The sequence below is a fragment of the Trichomycterus rosablanca genome, chromosome 23 (assembly GCF_030014385.1).
Source record: "Trichomycterus rosablanca isolate fTriRos1 chromosome 23, fTriRos1.hap1, whole genome shotgun sequence".
Taxonomy (NCBI): Eukaryota; Metazoa; Chordata; class Actinopteri; order Siluriformes; family Trichomycteridae; genus Trichomycterus; species Trichomycterus rosablanca.
In genome coordinates this window covers 14,874,884-14,893,317 of record NC_086010.1, presented here as the reverse complement: position 1 = coordinate 14,893,317, position 18,434 = coordinate 14,874,884, and the positions used below count along the sequence as shown (strand labels likewise).

Genomic DNA, 18,434 nt, shown 5'->3' with positions numbered 1-18,434 from the left:
TGACTGGGTATAAACTAAATCTGATAGATGCCGTATGTTCTGCTACGCTGAGCCTAAAAGACCGGTATAAAGTGGACCTTGAGGTTTTTGGGGCTTGGTTTGGTTCACGATGGATTTGAGCGAGTTTGACAAGGGCCAAATTGTGATGGTTAGACGACTGGGTCAGAGCATCTCTAAAACTGCAGCTCTTGTGGAGTGTTCCCTGTCTGCAGTGGTCAGTATGTATCAAAAGTGGTCCAAGGAAAAAACAGTGGTAAAACGGCGACAGGGTCATGGGCGGCCAAGGCTCACTGATGCACATGGAGAGCAAAGGCTGGCCCGTGTGGTCCGATCCAACAGACGAGCTACTGTAGCTCAAATTGCTGAAGAAGTTAATGTGTATGGGGCTGCATAGCCGCAGACCAGTCAGGGTGACCATGCTGACCCCTGTCCACTGCCGGAAGCGGCAACAATGGGCACGTGAGCATCAGAACTGGACCACGGAGCAATGGAAGAAGGTGGCCTGGTCTGATGAATCACCTTTTCTTTTACATCACGTGGATGGCCGGGTGTGTGTGCGTCGCTTACCTGGGGAACACACGGCACCAGGATGCACTGTGGGAAGAAGGCAAGCCGGCGGAGGCAGTGTGATGCTTTGGGCAATGTTCTATTGGGAAACCTTGGGTCCTGCCATCCATGTGGATGTTACCTTGACACGTACCACCTACCTAATGGTATTCTCTGATGGCTGTGCCCTCTTTCAGCAGGATGATGCGCCCCGCCACAAAGCAAACATGGTTCAGGAATGGTTTGAGGAGCACAACAAGTGTGAGGGATGTGCTGGACAAACAAGTCTGATCCATGGAGGCCCCACCTCACAACTTGAAGGATCTACTGATGACATCTTAGTGCCAGATACCACAGCACACCTTCAGGGGTCTAGTGGAGTCTATGCCTCGATGGGTCAGGGCTGTTTTGGCAGCAGAAAGGGGGACCATGTCGGCCTGAATTGGTCAGTCCAAGCTATTAGAATAATTAAAAGCATACACATAACTAGTTTAATACTGACTTGCACATTATAGTCCAACACTGTTTTAGAAATTGCATTGATACTTCACACTGGGTGATGCAGCAGCCTGTTTTGAGCCCTGGCATCCTGCCCATGGTATTCCAGCCTGGTACCCAGTGTTTCCCAGGGAAAACAAACACAAAAAGCAACAGCACCCGTCAGTCCAAAGGGCATACCTAGAGAATCATACACAGAACGTCAGCGCCACGAGGCCTACACACTACCAGCCGCACCGCCACCCCTGTGCCATCCAGATTTACCCTACTAATGAAACGGTCACCAGGAGTGAAGTCAGACTTTCGGACCCGACTGTATCCCGGGCACCTTTAAATTGCACAGATCAAACAAGTGCACGGCACCTGAGGTAGGCTCACATGCCCGCTCTCCGAATCATAGGTAGACACACAAGAATTGAGCTGCTCTGCCCCGTCATAAAAAGCAAACTTCCTCTTTAATGGCACACACAGGAAATTAGAGATGAGAGAAAAGAGCGTCGGGTTTAGGCCCTTTCATTAACAGACCGTACCTCAGCAGTGGTGCATATACTGTGAGGGAGCCGTGCCAATTAAAATGCCTCCTATAGGTCTAGCGCAGGCTATGATTGGGTGCACGGATCTAAAAATAGGAACAATTACGGATAGACGTTGGGTAAAGCATCGCTACGGGCACCAGTAAAGGCAACGAGCTGGGCAATTAGATTCCAGCAGGTGCGTGATTTAAAAGGACATTATCATGACGAAGTGCGGCAGGGGGGTCTGGTCTACCAAATACCCGAGAGCCCTCTGCCAATATACAGGACAAGAAGATTATTTAATAAATCCACAGGGGACCAAAAAGGATGGGACGGTTGTGCTGACAAAGCAAAATAGCAAGCGAGTGGGACTTGAAACCATCATAAACCAGTCAGGACTGCTGGGAACACAGTGGTCCTTACATTTACTTTGACTTGTTTCATTGCAGACAGGATGTCTGTCTAATAATAAACATCCATTCCTGCAATTCAGGCCTGTAACACATTCCAAAAAAAAATTGGGACAGTAAAGAATTTACCACTTTTTTTCCCCCAATGTCTCAATGAACAGAAGTGTGAATGACCTTTACCGAGGGCACTGACACAACCTCATACCATGACGGAGCCTGTCTGGACGGTCCTTTACACAATACACGTTTCCACTGTGTGATGGTCCATCGTAGATGCCTCCGAGCCCAGAGAAGTTGACGCCGCTTCTGGACATGGTGAACATAAGGCTTCTTTTTTGCACAAAGATTTGCCAAACAAATCCCTCACCCATGTGGTTATATCAGCCACTGTTGGTTGACGGTTCTTGATGCAGTGCCATCTGAGGGATTGAAGATCACGGGCGTTCAGCTTAAGCTTGCACCCTTGGCATCTTTATGCACTGAAATTCCTCCTGATTCCTTGAATCATTTAATAATATTATGCACTGTAGAGGGAGAAATATGCAAATCCCTCCCAATCTATCTTTGAGATTCATTGTTTTTAAATATTTCAATCATTTTCTCACACATTTGTGGACAAACTTGAGATCCTCTGATCATCTTTGCCAACCATGTTTGAAATTGCATCATTAGTTTATTATTTTTTCACCTCATTACTAGCCCTAAATTGCCCACGTCCCAACTTTTTTGCAATGTTTTGCAGGCCTGAAATGCACGAATGGATGTACATTAACAAATGAAATGAAGCAACAATGGTGACAAACACGAAGAACGGATTAACCTTCTACGTCTTCTTATCACCAGTAGATGATTGAAGGCTCCCAAAAACTGGTGGGAAAAAAACACTAAGGTTCAAAGAAGCCTGACTAGAACCAGTTCAAGAACCAGAGTTATTTTGGTCCAAAATGTACAACCAGTGGCATCAATAGCATCTTAAGGTTCCCGGTAGGCTATAAAAAGCTATTACCATCACAGCTATTTCCCACAGCTAATGAGGCTCTACCTTTTACTGCCTAGACATGTCATTTATTTTCTGTCACCCTCAACAAACCCGGTCTAATCAATTAACATTCTTTGTTAGCTAATTACTTATTGAACATGGCTCGAGCACACCTTATTACAAGGCTGATTTTTAATAGTCAGTCATGCTTAAACGCTCCCTGAAGCAGTTACAACCAGTGCAGCAGTGTAAACAAACAAGTGGAGGTATTTATAATCAGGTTTTATTCTGTCAGAAATAAAACCCCAAATCAGAAAAAGTTGGGACAGTATGGAAAATGCAAATAAAATGAAAATGCAGTGTTCCTTACCTTTACTTTGACGGCACTCAACAATAGCTGATATAACCACATGGGCGAGGGATTACTTTAGCAAACCTTTGTCGAGCACTACAATACAGAGTTACATGCAGAAATTAACCATGTACAGAAGTGGCGTTGACTTCTCTGGGCTCGGAGGCATCTAGGATGGACCATCACACAGTGGAAACGTGTATTGTGGTCAGATGAATCAGCATTCCAGGTCTTTTTTGGAAGAAATGGAAGCCGTGTGCTCCAGACCAAAGACGAAAAGGACCATCCAGACTGTTATCAGGAACAAGTCCAAAAGCCAGGGTGTGTCATGGTATGGTGCTGTGTCAGTGCCCTTGGAAAAGGTTATTTACACTTCTGTGATGGCAGCATTAATGCAGAAACGTACATTGAGATCTATACTCGCTGTCCATTTTATTAGCTCCACTTACCATATAGAAGAACTTTGAAGGTCTACAATTACTGACTGTAGTACAACTATTTCTCTACATGCTATGTTAGCCCCCTTTCATGTTGTTCTTCATTGGTCAGGACTCTTCCAGGACCACTACAGAGTAGGTATTATTTAGGTGGTGGATCATTCTCAGCACTGCAGTGACACTGACATGGTGGTGGTGTGTTAGTGTGTGTTGTGCTGGTATGAGTGGATTAGACACAGCAGCGCTGCTGGAGTTTTTAAATACCGTGCCCACTCACTGTCCACTCTATTAGACACTCCTACCTAGTTGGTCCACCTTGTAGATGTAAAGTAAGAGACGATCGCTCATCTATTGCTGCTGTCTGAGTTGGTCATCTTCTAGACCTTCATCAGTGGTCACAGGATGCTGCCCATGTTAGCAGATGGTCAGTTTATATGAAAGTCTGCTTTATGAGTTCAAATCCAGAGTCTTAGATTGGAATTTTAATAAGCCAGATCTCTGGCTGGATCGACTCTGGAGGTACGCAGATAATTCGGGCTACCGGGAACCCCCAGATCATCTGGAGGCAAAACACAATTTGCAGACTCTATTCACTATAAAGCTCTACAGCTGTTCTCAGACTGTCTGCTCGTAATGAATGTAATTACCTGCTCTGATTGAAGAGCTGCTCCCATGACTTCTAAGGCATATGGGCCTGTAATTCTGATTAGCAGCAGCCGTCTCAGGTTTGCCTGCGCTTCATTTGTAGATGCATTTAGTCAATGTCAATGTCACTTTGAGTTTCTGAGGCGTGAACACTTTTTCCATGACAGATGACCTGGAAGGCTTTAAAATACAACCTGTGGCATCTACTCAGCCTTGCTTGGTGCTGCCCCAAACTTTTCATTCGTCCTACTTGACTGATTTGGCATCCAGTCTTTGATGAGCAAAGATGATCAAAGGATCTCCAGTTTGTCAACAAATGCGTGAGAAAATGATTGAAATGGGAAGCTGGGAAGGGATTTGCATATTTCTCCTTCTACAGTGCATAATATCATTAAACAATTCAAGGAATCGGGAGGAATTTCAGTGCGAAAGCTTAAACTAAACGCCCGTGATCTTCCATCCCTCAGACGACACTGCATCAAGAACCGCCACTCAACAATAGCTGATATAACCACATGGGTGAGGGATTACTTTGGCAAACCTTTGTGGAGCACTACAATACAGAGTTACATGCACAAATGCCACTTAAAACTTTACTGTGCAAAAAAGAAACCTTATGTTAACCATGTCCAGAAGCAGCGTCGACTTCTCTGGGCTCAGAGGCATCTAGGATGGACCATCACACAGTGGAAACGTGTACAGTATTGTGGTCAGATGAATCAGCATTCCAGGTCTTTTTTTGGAAAAAATGGATGCCGTGTGCTCCGGACCAAGAACACCAGTCACAAGTCCAAAAGCCAGGGTGTGTCATGGTATGGGGGTGTGTCAGTGCCCTTGGCAAGGGTAATTTACACTTCTGTAATGGCAGCATTAATGCGGAAAAGTACATTGAGATCTTAGAGCAACATGTGCTGCCTTGAAGATGTCCTTTTTTCCAGGGACGTTTATGCATTTTTCAACAAGACGATGCAAAACCACATGCTGCACACATTCCAAAGGCATGGCTGCAAAAGGAGAGTGTACGGGTACTGGACTGGACTGGCCTGCCTGCAGTCCTGACCTGTCTCCCATAGATACACTAAATCACTTGGTATCCTCGGTGCCAAAACGTCAAAAAAGTGTGGTGAAAAGGAATGGCGTCATTACAGTGGTAAATGCTTTACTGTCCTAACTTTTTTGGAATGTGTTGCAGGTCTAAAATGCAGGAATGGATGTTTATTAATAAATGAAATAAAGTTGAGCAGATAAAACATGAAATATCTCAGGTTCATCCTGTCTGCAATCAAATAAACGTCAAAGTGTTTTTTTTTATTATTTGCTGTTTCCATACTGTCCCAACTTTTTCTGATATGGGGTTGTAATAATATTAGTGTTTAAAAGGTGATGCACAGAGGTGGTTTGGCTGCACGATATGGAAATCAATCAGGCTGGTACAAACACCCAATTCCATTATAAATAAGTTCCCTCTCGGGAAACGCCGCTAAAAAAGACCACTGTTGTCTAATATCCAGCAGCGTTCATTCAGTAATGGATTTCCCCGAACAATAGACGGTAGCACAGGTGGACCGCTCTCCCTCGGCTAACTGACAAACCGCGTACATCTTCACAGAGCTCATTCCGGCCGGGCAGCGCCGCTGACAGAGCCATTCATCAAAGACCTCGGCCTCACCGGGCCTACCTCTCGATGTTTATTGCAGCCGGAATGAAGCGTACACACTCCGCGCTCCTATCAGCAGACGCGCCACCTCTCAGAGAAAAATAAGACCCCAATCAACTGACCACGGCTGTGAACCCTACACGGGCGAGATGGAAGGATCGCCGAGATGGAGTCTGATAAATGCTGACACCATGCTAGCAGGAGTTCTAAATCATGAGGTGGTGTCTTATCTCGGGTGAAACCGCCAGAGATGGGTGACAAAGTAAACTCGCAGCTTCAGATGCCCGGCGTTTGATCATAAAGGATGCTGTGATGCCTGTTTCTTGTTGGGACTGCACAAGAGTTTTCTCCTGTGGCTGGTAAAATGTGAAGCACTGAAGTGATTTATAAAAGAAGGGTATACAGTGTATCACAAAAGTGAGTACACCCCTCACATTTCTGCAAATATTTTATTATATCTTTTCATGGGACAACACTATAGAAATAAAACTTGGATATAAGTTAGAGTAGTCAGTGTACAACTTGTATAACAGTGTAGATTTACTGTCTTCTGAAAATAACTCAACACACAGCCATTAATGTCTAAATGGCTGGCAACATAAGTGAGTACACCCCACAGTGAACATGTCCAAATTGTGCCCAAAGTGTCAATATTTTGTGTGACCACCATTATTATCCAGCACTGCCTTAACCCTCTTGGGCATGGAATTCACCAGAGCTGCACAGGTTGCTACTGGAATCCTCTTCCACTCCTCCATGATGACATCACGGAGCTGGTGGATGTTAGACACCTTGAACTCCTCCACCTTCCACTTGAGGATGCGCCACAGGTGCTCAATTGGGTTTAGTCCATCACCTTTACCTTCAGCTTCCTCAGCAAGGCAGTTGTCATCTTGGAGGTTGTGTTTGGGGTCAGTTTTCGAAGGGAGGGGATCATGCTCTGTTTCAGAATGTCACAGTACATGTTGGAATTCATGTTTCCCTCAATGAACTGCAGCTCCCCAGTGCCAGCAACACTCATGCAGCCCAAGACCATGATGCTACCACCACCATGCTTGACTGTAGGCAAGATACAGTTGTCTTGGTACTTCTCACCAGGGCGCCGCCACACATGCTGGACACCATCTGAGCCAAACAAGTTTATCTTGGTCTCGTCAGACCACAGGGCATTCCAGTAATCCATGTTCTTGGACTGCTTGTCTTCAGCAAACTGTTTGCGGGCTTTCTTGTGCGTCAGCTTCCTTCTGGGATGACGACCATGCAGACCGAGTTGATGCAGTGTGCGGCGTATGGTCTGAGCACTGACAGGCTGACCTCCCACGTCTTCAACCTCTGCAGCAATGCTGGCAGCACTCATGTGTCTATTTTTTAAAGCCAACCTCTGGATATGACGCCGAACACGTGGACTCAACTTCTTTGGTCGACCCTGGCGAAGCCTGTTCCGAGTGGAACCTGTCCTGGAAAACCGCTGTATGACCTTGGCCCCCATGCTGTAGCTCAGTTTCAGGGTGTTAGCAATCTTCTTATAGCCCAGGCCATCTTTGTGGAGAGCAACAATTCTATTTCTCACATCCTCAGAGAGTTCTTGAGGTGCCATGTTGAATTTCCAGTGGCCAGTATGAGAGAATTGTACCCAAAACACCAAATTTAACAGCCCTGCTGCCCATTTACACCTGGGACCTTGACACATGACACCAGGGAGGGACAACGACACATTTGGGCACAATTTGGACATGTTCACTGTGGGGTGTACTCACTTATGTTGCCAGCTTTGTAGACATTAATGGCTGTGTGTTGAGTTATTTTCAGAAGACAGTAAATCTACACTGCTATACAAGCTGTACACTGACTACTCTAAGTTATATCCAAGTTTCATGTCTATAGTGTTGTCCCATGAAAAGATATAATGAAATATTTGCAGAAATGTGAGGGGTGTACTCACTTTTGTGATACACTGTATATGGATATACACCGACCAGGCATAACATAATGACCACTGACAGATGAAGTGAATAACACTGATTATCTCTTCATCACGGCACCTGTTAGTGGGTGGGATATATTATATTAGGCAGCAGGTGAACATTTTATCCTCAAAGTTGATGTTCGAAGCAGGATAAATTAACAAGGGTAAGGATTTGAACGAGTTTGACAAGGGCCTGGCTCAGAGGAAGGAACAGTGGTAAACCAGCGACAGGGTCATGGGCGGCCAAGGCTCATTGATGCACATTGGGAGCGAAGGCTTGCCCGTGTGGAATCCCTTCCGGCAGCCCCACCCTTTGGACAAGCCAATTATTGTCCTTATAGGCCCCCAGGCCAATTATGTAGACCGGGGTTTTAGTGGTAGTTGCATTGTATGCTTCTAAATTTGGGGTTATGGTTTGGGAGAAGTCCCTGACCTGCTCCAGCATGATTTTTTTTATTAAGGCACGATTTGTAGGAATGTAGACTAGCAAACTGCTAGGGTACAGGGCTAAAGACGAGCATTCTAGAAACGGCAAGTGTTCAGGATCTTACTTCTTGGTGGACCTAAAATTTGATTTAGTTACACCCAATTGCACTGTTTCATTTCCAGAATGTCCCTTCGTTTCCAGAGTTGCCAGGTGATCAGGCTGCATGAATTAAGTTGCTCGCCTTTCTCTGTTCTTGGTTGGTTCTTTCATGCTATGTGTCCAACGCTTTTGCCAACATACCTGCTAGAACAATTTCTAAAATGCTCTAAAATTTCTTTAGCCCTGTACCATAGCAGTTCGAATCCCACTGTGAGCTGCAATAAGACCTTTCTTCTCTACTAATTGTTTTATTGATTGACTGAGTTTGTATATTATTTGTATAGCGCTTTATACAATGGACATTGTCTCAAAGCAACTTTACAGAATCCAGGACCGACAGACCAAAAACCCCTGTTGAGCAAGCCAAGGGTGACAGTGGCAAGAAAAAACCTTGAGAGGAACCAGACTCAGCAGGGACCTCCATCCTTCTTGGGCAAAAAAGGTTGGGGATCGCTGCTCTAGATAAAAGGTGAAAGACCCAGTCATGAAAAGTACTCTGATTCTTCTCGGACACAGGACTAAAACCTCTTACCTGAAACCCCAAGTCATGATAGGGGCGCTTGGTTGCCGTATAGCATCGCTATAAATGGTTGCATTGACGGGTTTAGTCGTCGTGTCGTGTTTGAAAATGAACAATACAAACAATGACCCCAAAGTAATCACGGGTTACTGGATAACTGGAGGCTGCCCTCAGTGCTTGCTGGGTTCATCTAAGTGTCCTCCAAACTAAGGGGTAACATCTGGCACCTCAGTTAGAGGTAACATCTGCATTACACTATATTATACACTTTGTTATGTTACGTAAGGGTTGAGAACCACTGATCTATAGCAACCTCAATCTTCATATCCTTAGTAAACTTTACTCTCTGACAGTCTGTGTATAGAACTCTTAGTGGTATTGGTTACTGTCCTTAAGTTGTGGTGTAATTTGGGTTTGGTGTAACTAAACTACCCTAAAACGTAAGACTATACAGCCACTGTGCTACCAGTTACAGCACATTTGGAAACATGCAAGTCATTTTGGCTCCATTTAATGTTTTCTAATGCTTAGTTTTTTAATTACCACAAATCTAACAGTCATCAAGCGAGCAGAATCAGAACTGCATTCGAAAACCAGCTCTGCTGTTATGCAGCTCTACAAAGCCGCTGGTAATTACCCGCACGCAGCGCACATGGCTGGATGTTTTGTTTGGATACAGGACCACGTGTCATTGAGTCCAGAAGGTAATTTGGACTAACAGGGCTTTCCATTCAGAGAAAATAAAAGCCAAAACGACAGCATTGTGTGTGTGTTTGTGTGTGTGTTTGTGAAGGTTGGTAGATGTTGGTGTGTCTGCTGGCAGGACTGTTCTAATGAAATGGGAATTAACACAAAAGGGTTGGAACAGAATATGAGGAAAGTCTCATTTACACAGGCAAATTTGAACCATCTACGATTTAAAGAGAGGGTCTCGTTTCTTTGGCAAATCTCGGGAGAATTCACGAGACCAAATAAAAGGAGAGTTTAGCAGAGTTGCTATGGATACAAGATGGGATGAAGTTCTAACGGCGATAATATTGAGTCTGGGAGAATCTGGATTTCCTTGGTATTAATTTTCTTCTAGTGGCATACACTATATTGCCAAAAGTATTCACTCATCTGCCTTCACACGCATATGAACTTGAGTGACATCCCATATTTTTATTTATAATAATAATAATAATTTATATAATTTATTATTATATAAATACAATTTTATATTTATTAAAAGTATGTCAAAATTTTATTATTATAATTAAAAATATAATATATGTATACATATAATATTTTTATTTATAATTATAATAATAATTTATATAATTTATTATATAAATGTTTACATACTTTTAATAAATATACAATTTTATTTATATAATAATAAATTATATAAATTATTATTATTTAAATTTATTATTTAAAATTTTTAAATATTATATATATAATATTTTTACTTATAATTATATATTTATAATTTTTATTTATAATTTTATATATATATATTAGGGCTGTCGAAGTTAACGCGATAATAACGCATTAACGCGATCTCAATTTAACGCGATTTAAAAAAATAGTGCCGTTAACGCAAATTCTATTTGGCTCTGCGAGTCATCCGTAGTTCATGTTGAGACTTGACCGTGCACGGCATCTCTCATTAAGACAGCGTTTCTCAAATGTAACCGAGCGTCATAGTGATGCACTTTCTTAATAAAGAAATAAATACACGGTATATTCACAAGTTGTCGGGAGCAGAACACTTTTATTACTTTTTCTGTTACGGTACCAAATAGCGGACAGCTAGAGTCGTTAGCCAAGAACGCTATTCCATGAACTATGGAAGCCCCAAAGGGTCAAAACACACTCACTTCGTGTAGAGACGTCCATCAAACCATTGTCACGATACAACCACAGAAAAGTCTGTTACAATAACTACGCCTTATCCCACCTAAAGCACCTCTGATCTACAATGTTTGCTGATGGAGAAATTTTAACATACAATCTGACATATATACGAAGTCAAGGGTCTCTGCTGGATAGTATTACTGCCTAGTATGTGAGTGAATAAAACTCTTTTACAGTTTTCTCTTGTCCCAGCAGTTTTTAACACAAGTACATTTAGCATAAAATGTGTTCACCATTTTAATGGTAACATTTCACTTAAAAATCCTTGTTTTCTATAACATTTACACAGATTTTTTTTTTATGCGATTAATCGCGATTAACTATATGAACTTCTGAGATTAATCGCGATTAAAAATTGTAATCGTTTGACAGCCCTAATATAAATATATATACGTATATCTCTATATATTTATATATATAAAATGTTAAATGTATAATATGATAATATTATATATAAATAATTATAATATATAATAGTTTTATATAATATATAACATTTTTTAAATAATTATAATAATAATTTATATAATTTATTATATAAATGTTTACATACTTTTAATAAATATAAAATATTATTTATATAATAATAAATTATATAAATTATTATTATTATTTTTAATAAAAGTATTATACATATATATATATATATATATATATATATATATATTACACACATTATTTATAATTATATATTTATAATAATTTATATTATATTTAAAGAATTTATTATACATCTTATATTTATATTATATATCAGTTTTTTCCACATCCATTTCTAACACTTACTTTCAAATTTTCAGCTATTGGCAGACGCTTTTATCCAAAGCATCTCACAGTACTGTGACAGTATACTGTCTAAACAATTAAGTGGCTTGCTCAAGGGCTCAACAGTGACAACCTGGCAGTGCATTTAACTGGTGAACTAAGAACTACGTATATAGTTATATATTACCTATATATTACCATCTACAGTCCATTACATTATTAACATTTACATAAAGACTAATTCCTAATTTGAAGGCTGACATTTAAAAAAAAGTTGGGACAGGCGTAAATTAAGACTAGAAACACTGTAAAAAAAACAACAACATATAAAACTGGCCACTCAAGAACAACATACAGTAGTCAGTGTACAATTGCAAGAAATGTAGATATTTCACCATATACAGTCCATGATATTATTAACATATACGTTAAAAGAATAAAGATTAAGGCCAAAAACCAATACTTAGTATCTGTTACCCTGGAAGCCGTACATCAACAGCATCTAAAAAGCTGCTTCAATATCTAAAGGTTACTTACTACTGAGCTACAGCCGCTTATGTAAAACCATGTAACTGTCACTACTGTTCATTTATAGTGTTCATTTATACCACACACACGCTCACACACACTCACCTCAGGCACCCGGTGGCATTGCGCAGCACGAGGGAAGTGTGCATCTGTAGCTTGCGATCCTCCTGGTGCGGGGAAACGTCCCAGGCCGAGAGAGGGATGATCACCGCGTTAGTCAAGACAGCAAGAGCGTCCTGGATGATGGGCATTTTCAGGGCATCGCATGACGAGAGATTCCATAACACACCTGTAAGTGACACAGCAGGACTTAGACTAGGTGACAAAGATGTATTAGTGTGGAAATGCTATACTTAATGATAAACCTTTCGGGTATACAATTACTGACTGTAGTTCATTTGTTGCTCTGTACACTTTGACAACCCCCCACCCCACCATACCTCATTCACTGTATCAACCCACTGACCAGATGATGTTTGAGTGATAGACTGTGGATGGAATGGATGACTGTATCAGGTGCAGCAGTGTTGTTGGGATTTTAAATACTGTTTAAACTCACTGTCCTAGTTATTAATAACACATATTAGGAACTGTTAGCAGCTGGAGATGCCATATTAGTGGACACCTCCTGACCACAGGGCACCGTTGGAGCACTATTTACCTTTCAGTTCTGACACTGAGATGCTTAAAAATACCACCAACACTGCTGCACCTGCTACACAAGAGCAACAAACTACCAAGACATTAAACAGAATGGCATTGTTGAGAATGCTCCACCACCCAAATAATATGAATTGATAAATGCACAGAGCAACAGGTGGACTACAAACCAGATAGGTGTACCTAATAAAGTGCTCGATGAGCGTAGAAACCAATCACCCAACAGATTTCCCAGACTGTCATCTCACAAGGTAAAAGTATGATCAGGGGGGTCACTATAGGGCACATCAAGACAATGATCATGACATGGTTGAGAAACCATGTACTACTCGGCACTCTGACGAACGACAGCCAGCTTTAAGGGATGGCGCAATCACAACTACAGTTCCTGCTACCGTTGGCACAAAATGCTCTAAATTTATTGCCTGGGTGACGTAACTGTTAGATAAGACAAGGTGTCAGTGTAAGAAATAGTGGCAGGTCCCATTATTAGGGTGAAAACTAACTGATGACAAATTCTTACTTCCTAATTGTACTCATAGAGCAAGAATTAAATTACAGCCACATACACGATCAGGCATAACATTATGACCACCTTCCTAATATTGTGTTGGACCCGTCAAGGCATGGAGTCAACCTTGTAATCAAGGTGGTGCTTAAATGGGGTCAAGAATGGGAGCAGTTCACACTTCGAGACTATTGACCAGACATTAAAACCACCTCCTTGTTTCTACACTCACTGTCCATTTTATCAGCTCCACTTACCATATAGCAGCACTTTGAAGTTCTACAATTACTGACTGTAGTCCATCTGTTTCTCTGCATGCTTTGTTAGCCCCCTTTCATGCTGTTCTTCAATGCTCAGCACTGCATTGACACTGACATGGTGGTGGTGTGTTAGTGTGTGTTGTGCTGGTATGAATTTTTAAATAGTGTCCACTCACTGTCCACTCTATTAGACACTCCTACCTAGTTGGTCCACCTTGTAGATGTAAACTCAGAGACGATCGCTCATCTATTGCTGCTGTTTGAGTTGGTCATCTCTAGACCTTCATCAGTGGTCACAGGACGCTGCCCACGGGGAGCTGTTGGCTGGATATTTTTGGTTGGTGGAGTATTCTCAGTCCAGCAGCGCTGCTGTGTCTGATCCACTCATACCAGTACAACACACACTAACACACCACCACCATGTCAGTGTGTCTGCAGTGCTGAGAATGATCCACCACCTAAATGATACCTGCTCTGTAGTGGTCCTGTGGGGGTCCTGACCATTGAAGAACAGCAAAAAAGGGGGCTAACAAAGCATGCACAGAAATAAATGGACTACAGTCAGTAATTGTAGAACTACAAAGTGCTTCTATAGCCTCTAGTGGAAACGAGTGCAACGTCTAACTACAGCCAATGAGAACGTAATACTACAGTTTCTATCAGAATACATCAGCACACACACAAGTATTTGTGACCTTATCGTCCATGCCAAATCATAATACCAACAATGCATTGCAAACAATATTTATTAACCTCCAGCTCACTACAGAACAGACCAATCTCTGCTGGTCGTGTTGCCAAATCCACTTAGATTCATTTATTTTTCCTACTTGCTTTTACCAGACCACTGGAACGCACAGAAATCCTGGATTTGAAGCCATGACCTTGTTTTTAATATGATTATCCTTTCAGCACAACATCCTTTAATCTCTAAAGCTACAATTTAGGGAAATTCTCATTTAGGGTATTAATTAATATGGGAAAAGACGACTGCCGGCTAAAATTAGAGCTGCACATTACATGGCCGGCGAGTGTGAAAAATGAGCAGGTAATTTAATTAGGAGTCGGAGCTCCGTCTGTTCGGTTCCGTCATCTTCATCAGTGCTAAGTAGCCGTTATCAATCTATAATGATGTGTATTGAGTGGTATGACACCTAGAAACTCGCTTTGATAGACTGACGAAGGACAGAAAGGAGGTGGAGCAAGTGGTCGTGGAATCCCTTGGAGGAAGAACCCTGACTGACCTGCACTGGCATAAGCTGCCCATATTTTAAATGAAATACACAGTATTGGCTAGGAATACATTTACATTTACATTTTCAGCATTTAGCAGACGCTTTTATCCAAAGCGACTTACACAATGAGCAATTGAGGGTTAAGGGCCTTGCTCAGGGACCCAACAGTGGCAACTTGGTGGTGGCAGGGCTTGAACCGGCAACCTTCGGTTTACTAGTCCAGTACCTTAACCACTGAGCTACCACTGGCCCCCAGGAATAGGAATAAGAAAGTAGGATCCTGAAGACCCCTGGACAAGAGTAGGGGTCTGCGGCTTCCATACTGGGGTGCCCCCTGGAAATAGCTTATCCTTTTGATCTTTCATTTATATTATCAACAGAACTCCTCTTCATTGACTAAAATTGTTACTAAAAGTTACGATCTTTTAAACACCTTCTGTCAGACTGCTGACACAAAACAAGCGACAATATTGGACATAATTTATTATTAATTAATTAATTAATTCAGTCCGAATGATAAACATGGAAGAAAGTGTCGATATCGAGAGCCGATGGACATTTGCGTGTGGGCGAGCTGAGATGACGCAGCGTCATGTTTTCTCACTTGCTGTGGGTCACTGTGGAAATTTAGCATTTAACTCGCCTAAAAATAAACACAATCTTGGATGTGATTATCTTCTACGTCCGAAATTTTCTCCGGCCCATGCTAATAAAATACTACGTACTGGATATTTATCTCCATGCTAACCTTGCATGCTAAGATCCATGGATCTGGGGATCCGGGGATAAGAGGTTCGAATCTCAGTGGTGCTACCACCCAGTCAGGTGCTGTTTGGCTAATATTTGTCTAATGCCCGCTAATGGGCTAAACAGCATAGCCATAGGGAGGCGCACTGCTCAGTGCTGGTCCCAAGGCCGGATAAAAATAGGAAGGTGGCGCCAGGAAGGGCGCCAGGCATTAAAGTCTGTAATGCAGACCAGATCAGTTGTGACAACCTCTAAAACCTGTAGCCTAGTGGTTAAGGTACTGGACCAGTAATCCGAAGGTCGCCTGTTCAAATCCCAGGTTGCCACTGGTTGTCGAACAACTGTAAGTCACTTTGGATAAAAGCGTCTCCTAAAATGCCAAAAATGGAAATGTAAAATACATGACAGAAATGAACAGGACTGCAGGGATTCATGTCCTGATCAAACTGAAATAACTATAAAAAATGCATGAACAACCAACCTGTATAAATCAAATACTATATTTATTTATTCATTTTAATTCAGAACTGTTTAATGCAGGGTGGCTTGGTGGGTAGCACTGTCTCCTCTCAGCAATAAGGTCCTGGGTTCGATTCCCGGGTGGACCATGTTGCATGTTCTCCTCTTGTCTGTGTGGGTTTCCACAGAGACAGACATGCAGTCAGGTTAATTGGAGACACAAAATTGCCCTAGGTGTGTGTGATCCGTGATGAACTGGCAACCCATTTGGGGCGTTTCCTGCCTTATATAAGAATACAGCAGCCAATTCACATAGTAGCAAATACTTGCTAAAGTGGTGTAATGAAACTGGAGCACCCAGAAGAAAACTCGTCCACTAAAAGGGACTGTAGTACACTTGGCAAAGTGAAATCAGACACTTCCTACTACAAATAGCTGCAGTCCTCAGTCTCGCGGCGCGATAATGAGTGTAACGAGAGCCAACGCTTCTCCCCGGCAAAGTGTCTGACTGCTTCTCTGGAGATTCTCATCTGTCAGTGTTTCTCACCAGCTTCCATTTCCAGTGCAGAAAGTGTTCCATCTGCTCCTCGTGCCCACTGTATATCAATTAATGACTGACTTTATTATGATAAAATAAACACTCAAACAAACACAAACACTTGAGGAGCTTTTATCAACAACAGCCACGTCGTATAATCCATTAACAATCTAACTACAACCCCAAATCAGAAAAAGTTGGGACAGTATTGAAAATGCAAATAAAAAAAAGTTGGGACGGGGGCAATTTAGGGCTAGTAATCTTCTTCTTCTTCTTCTTTCGGCTTTTTCCCTTTTTCAGGGGTCGCCACAGCGAGTCATCCTCATGATCGCTCATTGATTTGGCACAATTTTTACGCCGGATGCCCTTCCTGACACAACCCTCCCTAATTTATCCGGGCTTGGGACCGGCACTACAATGCACTAGTGCATCTAGCGGCTAGGTATCTATAGGACAATTCAGTGTTTCCAATTAACCTGGTGGCATGCTTTTGGACTGTGGGAGGAAACCGGAGTACCCGGAGGAAACCCACGCGGACACGGGGAGAACATGCAAACTCCGCACAGAAAGGACCTGGACCGCCCCACCTGGGGATTGAACCCAGGACCTTCTTGTTGTGAGGCGACAGTGCTAAATTTAGGGCTAGTAATAAGGTGAAAAAACTAAATAATGATGTGATTCCAAACAGGTGATTGTAATCATGGTTTGGAACAAAAGCAGCATCCAGGAAAGGCTGAGTCTTTGATGCGCAAAGATGATCAGAGGATCTCCAGTTTGTCCACAAATGTGTGAGAAAGATTGGAAGGGATTTGCATATTTCTCCCTCTACAGAGCATACTATCAATAAACCATTCAAGGAATTCAATCGGAATTTCAGTGCGTAAAAATCAAGGGCGCAAGCTTATGCTGAACGCCCGTGACGACACTGCATCAAGAACCACCACTCAACAATGGCTGATATGGGCACATGGGTGAGGGATTACTTCATCAAACCTTTGTCAAGCACTACAATACAGAGTTACATGCACAAATGCCACTTAAAAACACTGTGCAAAAAAGAAACCTTATGTTAACCCTGTCCAGAAATGGCGTCAACTTCTCTGGGCTTCAGAGGCATCTAGGATGGACCATCACACAGTGGAAACGTGTATTGTGGTCAGATGAATCAGCATTCCAGGTCTTTTTTGGACCACTTACAGTTATAAGGAACAAGTCCAAAATCCAGGGTGTGTCATGGTATGGGGCTGTGTCAGTGCCCTTGGCAAAGGTTGTGTACACTTATGTGATGGCAGCATTAATGCAGAAAAGTACATTGAGATCTTAGATCAACATGTGCTGCCTTCAAGACGATGCAAAAACACATTACAAAGGCATGGCTGCGAAAGAACAGGGTACAGGTACTGGAGTGGCCTGCCTGCAGTCCTGACCTGTCCCCAATAGAGAATGTGTGGAGAATTTTGAAACAACCAATGCGACAACGACGACCCCGTACTGTTGTACATCTTCAGACATGTTTGCAGGAAGAACATCTGGCGCCCATTCTTCAGCAGTCAGTGCCACCCAAGGATTTGATGTCCCTTTTTTATTTTTATGTGCTGCTCAATTATTCATCAATACAGTCACGAGGCATATTTCTGTCTAACATACTGTACCAGTAAAAATTCAGTTCAAGAATTTATTTGAGCATATTAACTTGAATATGAAGCAAGCCTTTCATAACTCCT

The 18,434-nt window shown here is 42.2% G+C and overlaps 1 protein-coding gene across 1 annotated transcript in view; it reads right to left on the bottom strand.

Annotated features, from left to right (window-relative positions):
• LOC134301329 (catenin delta-2-like) overlaps positions 1–18,434 on the bottom strand; it is a 190,598-nt gene that overhangs the window by 74,671 nt on the left and 97,493 nt on the right. Inside the window, exon 7 of the mRNA XM_062985993.1 lies at positions 12,409–12,592. Within this exon, the coding sequence (XP_062842063.1) occupies positions 12,409–12,592 (184 nt within the window). The remainder of the gene's footprint in view (positions 1–12,408; positions 12,593–18,434) is intronic.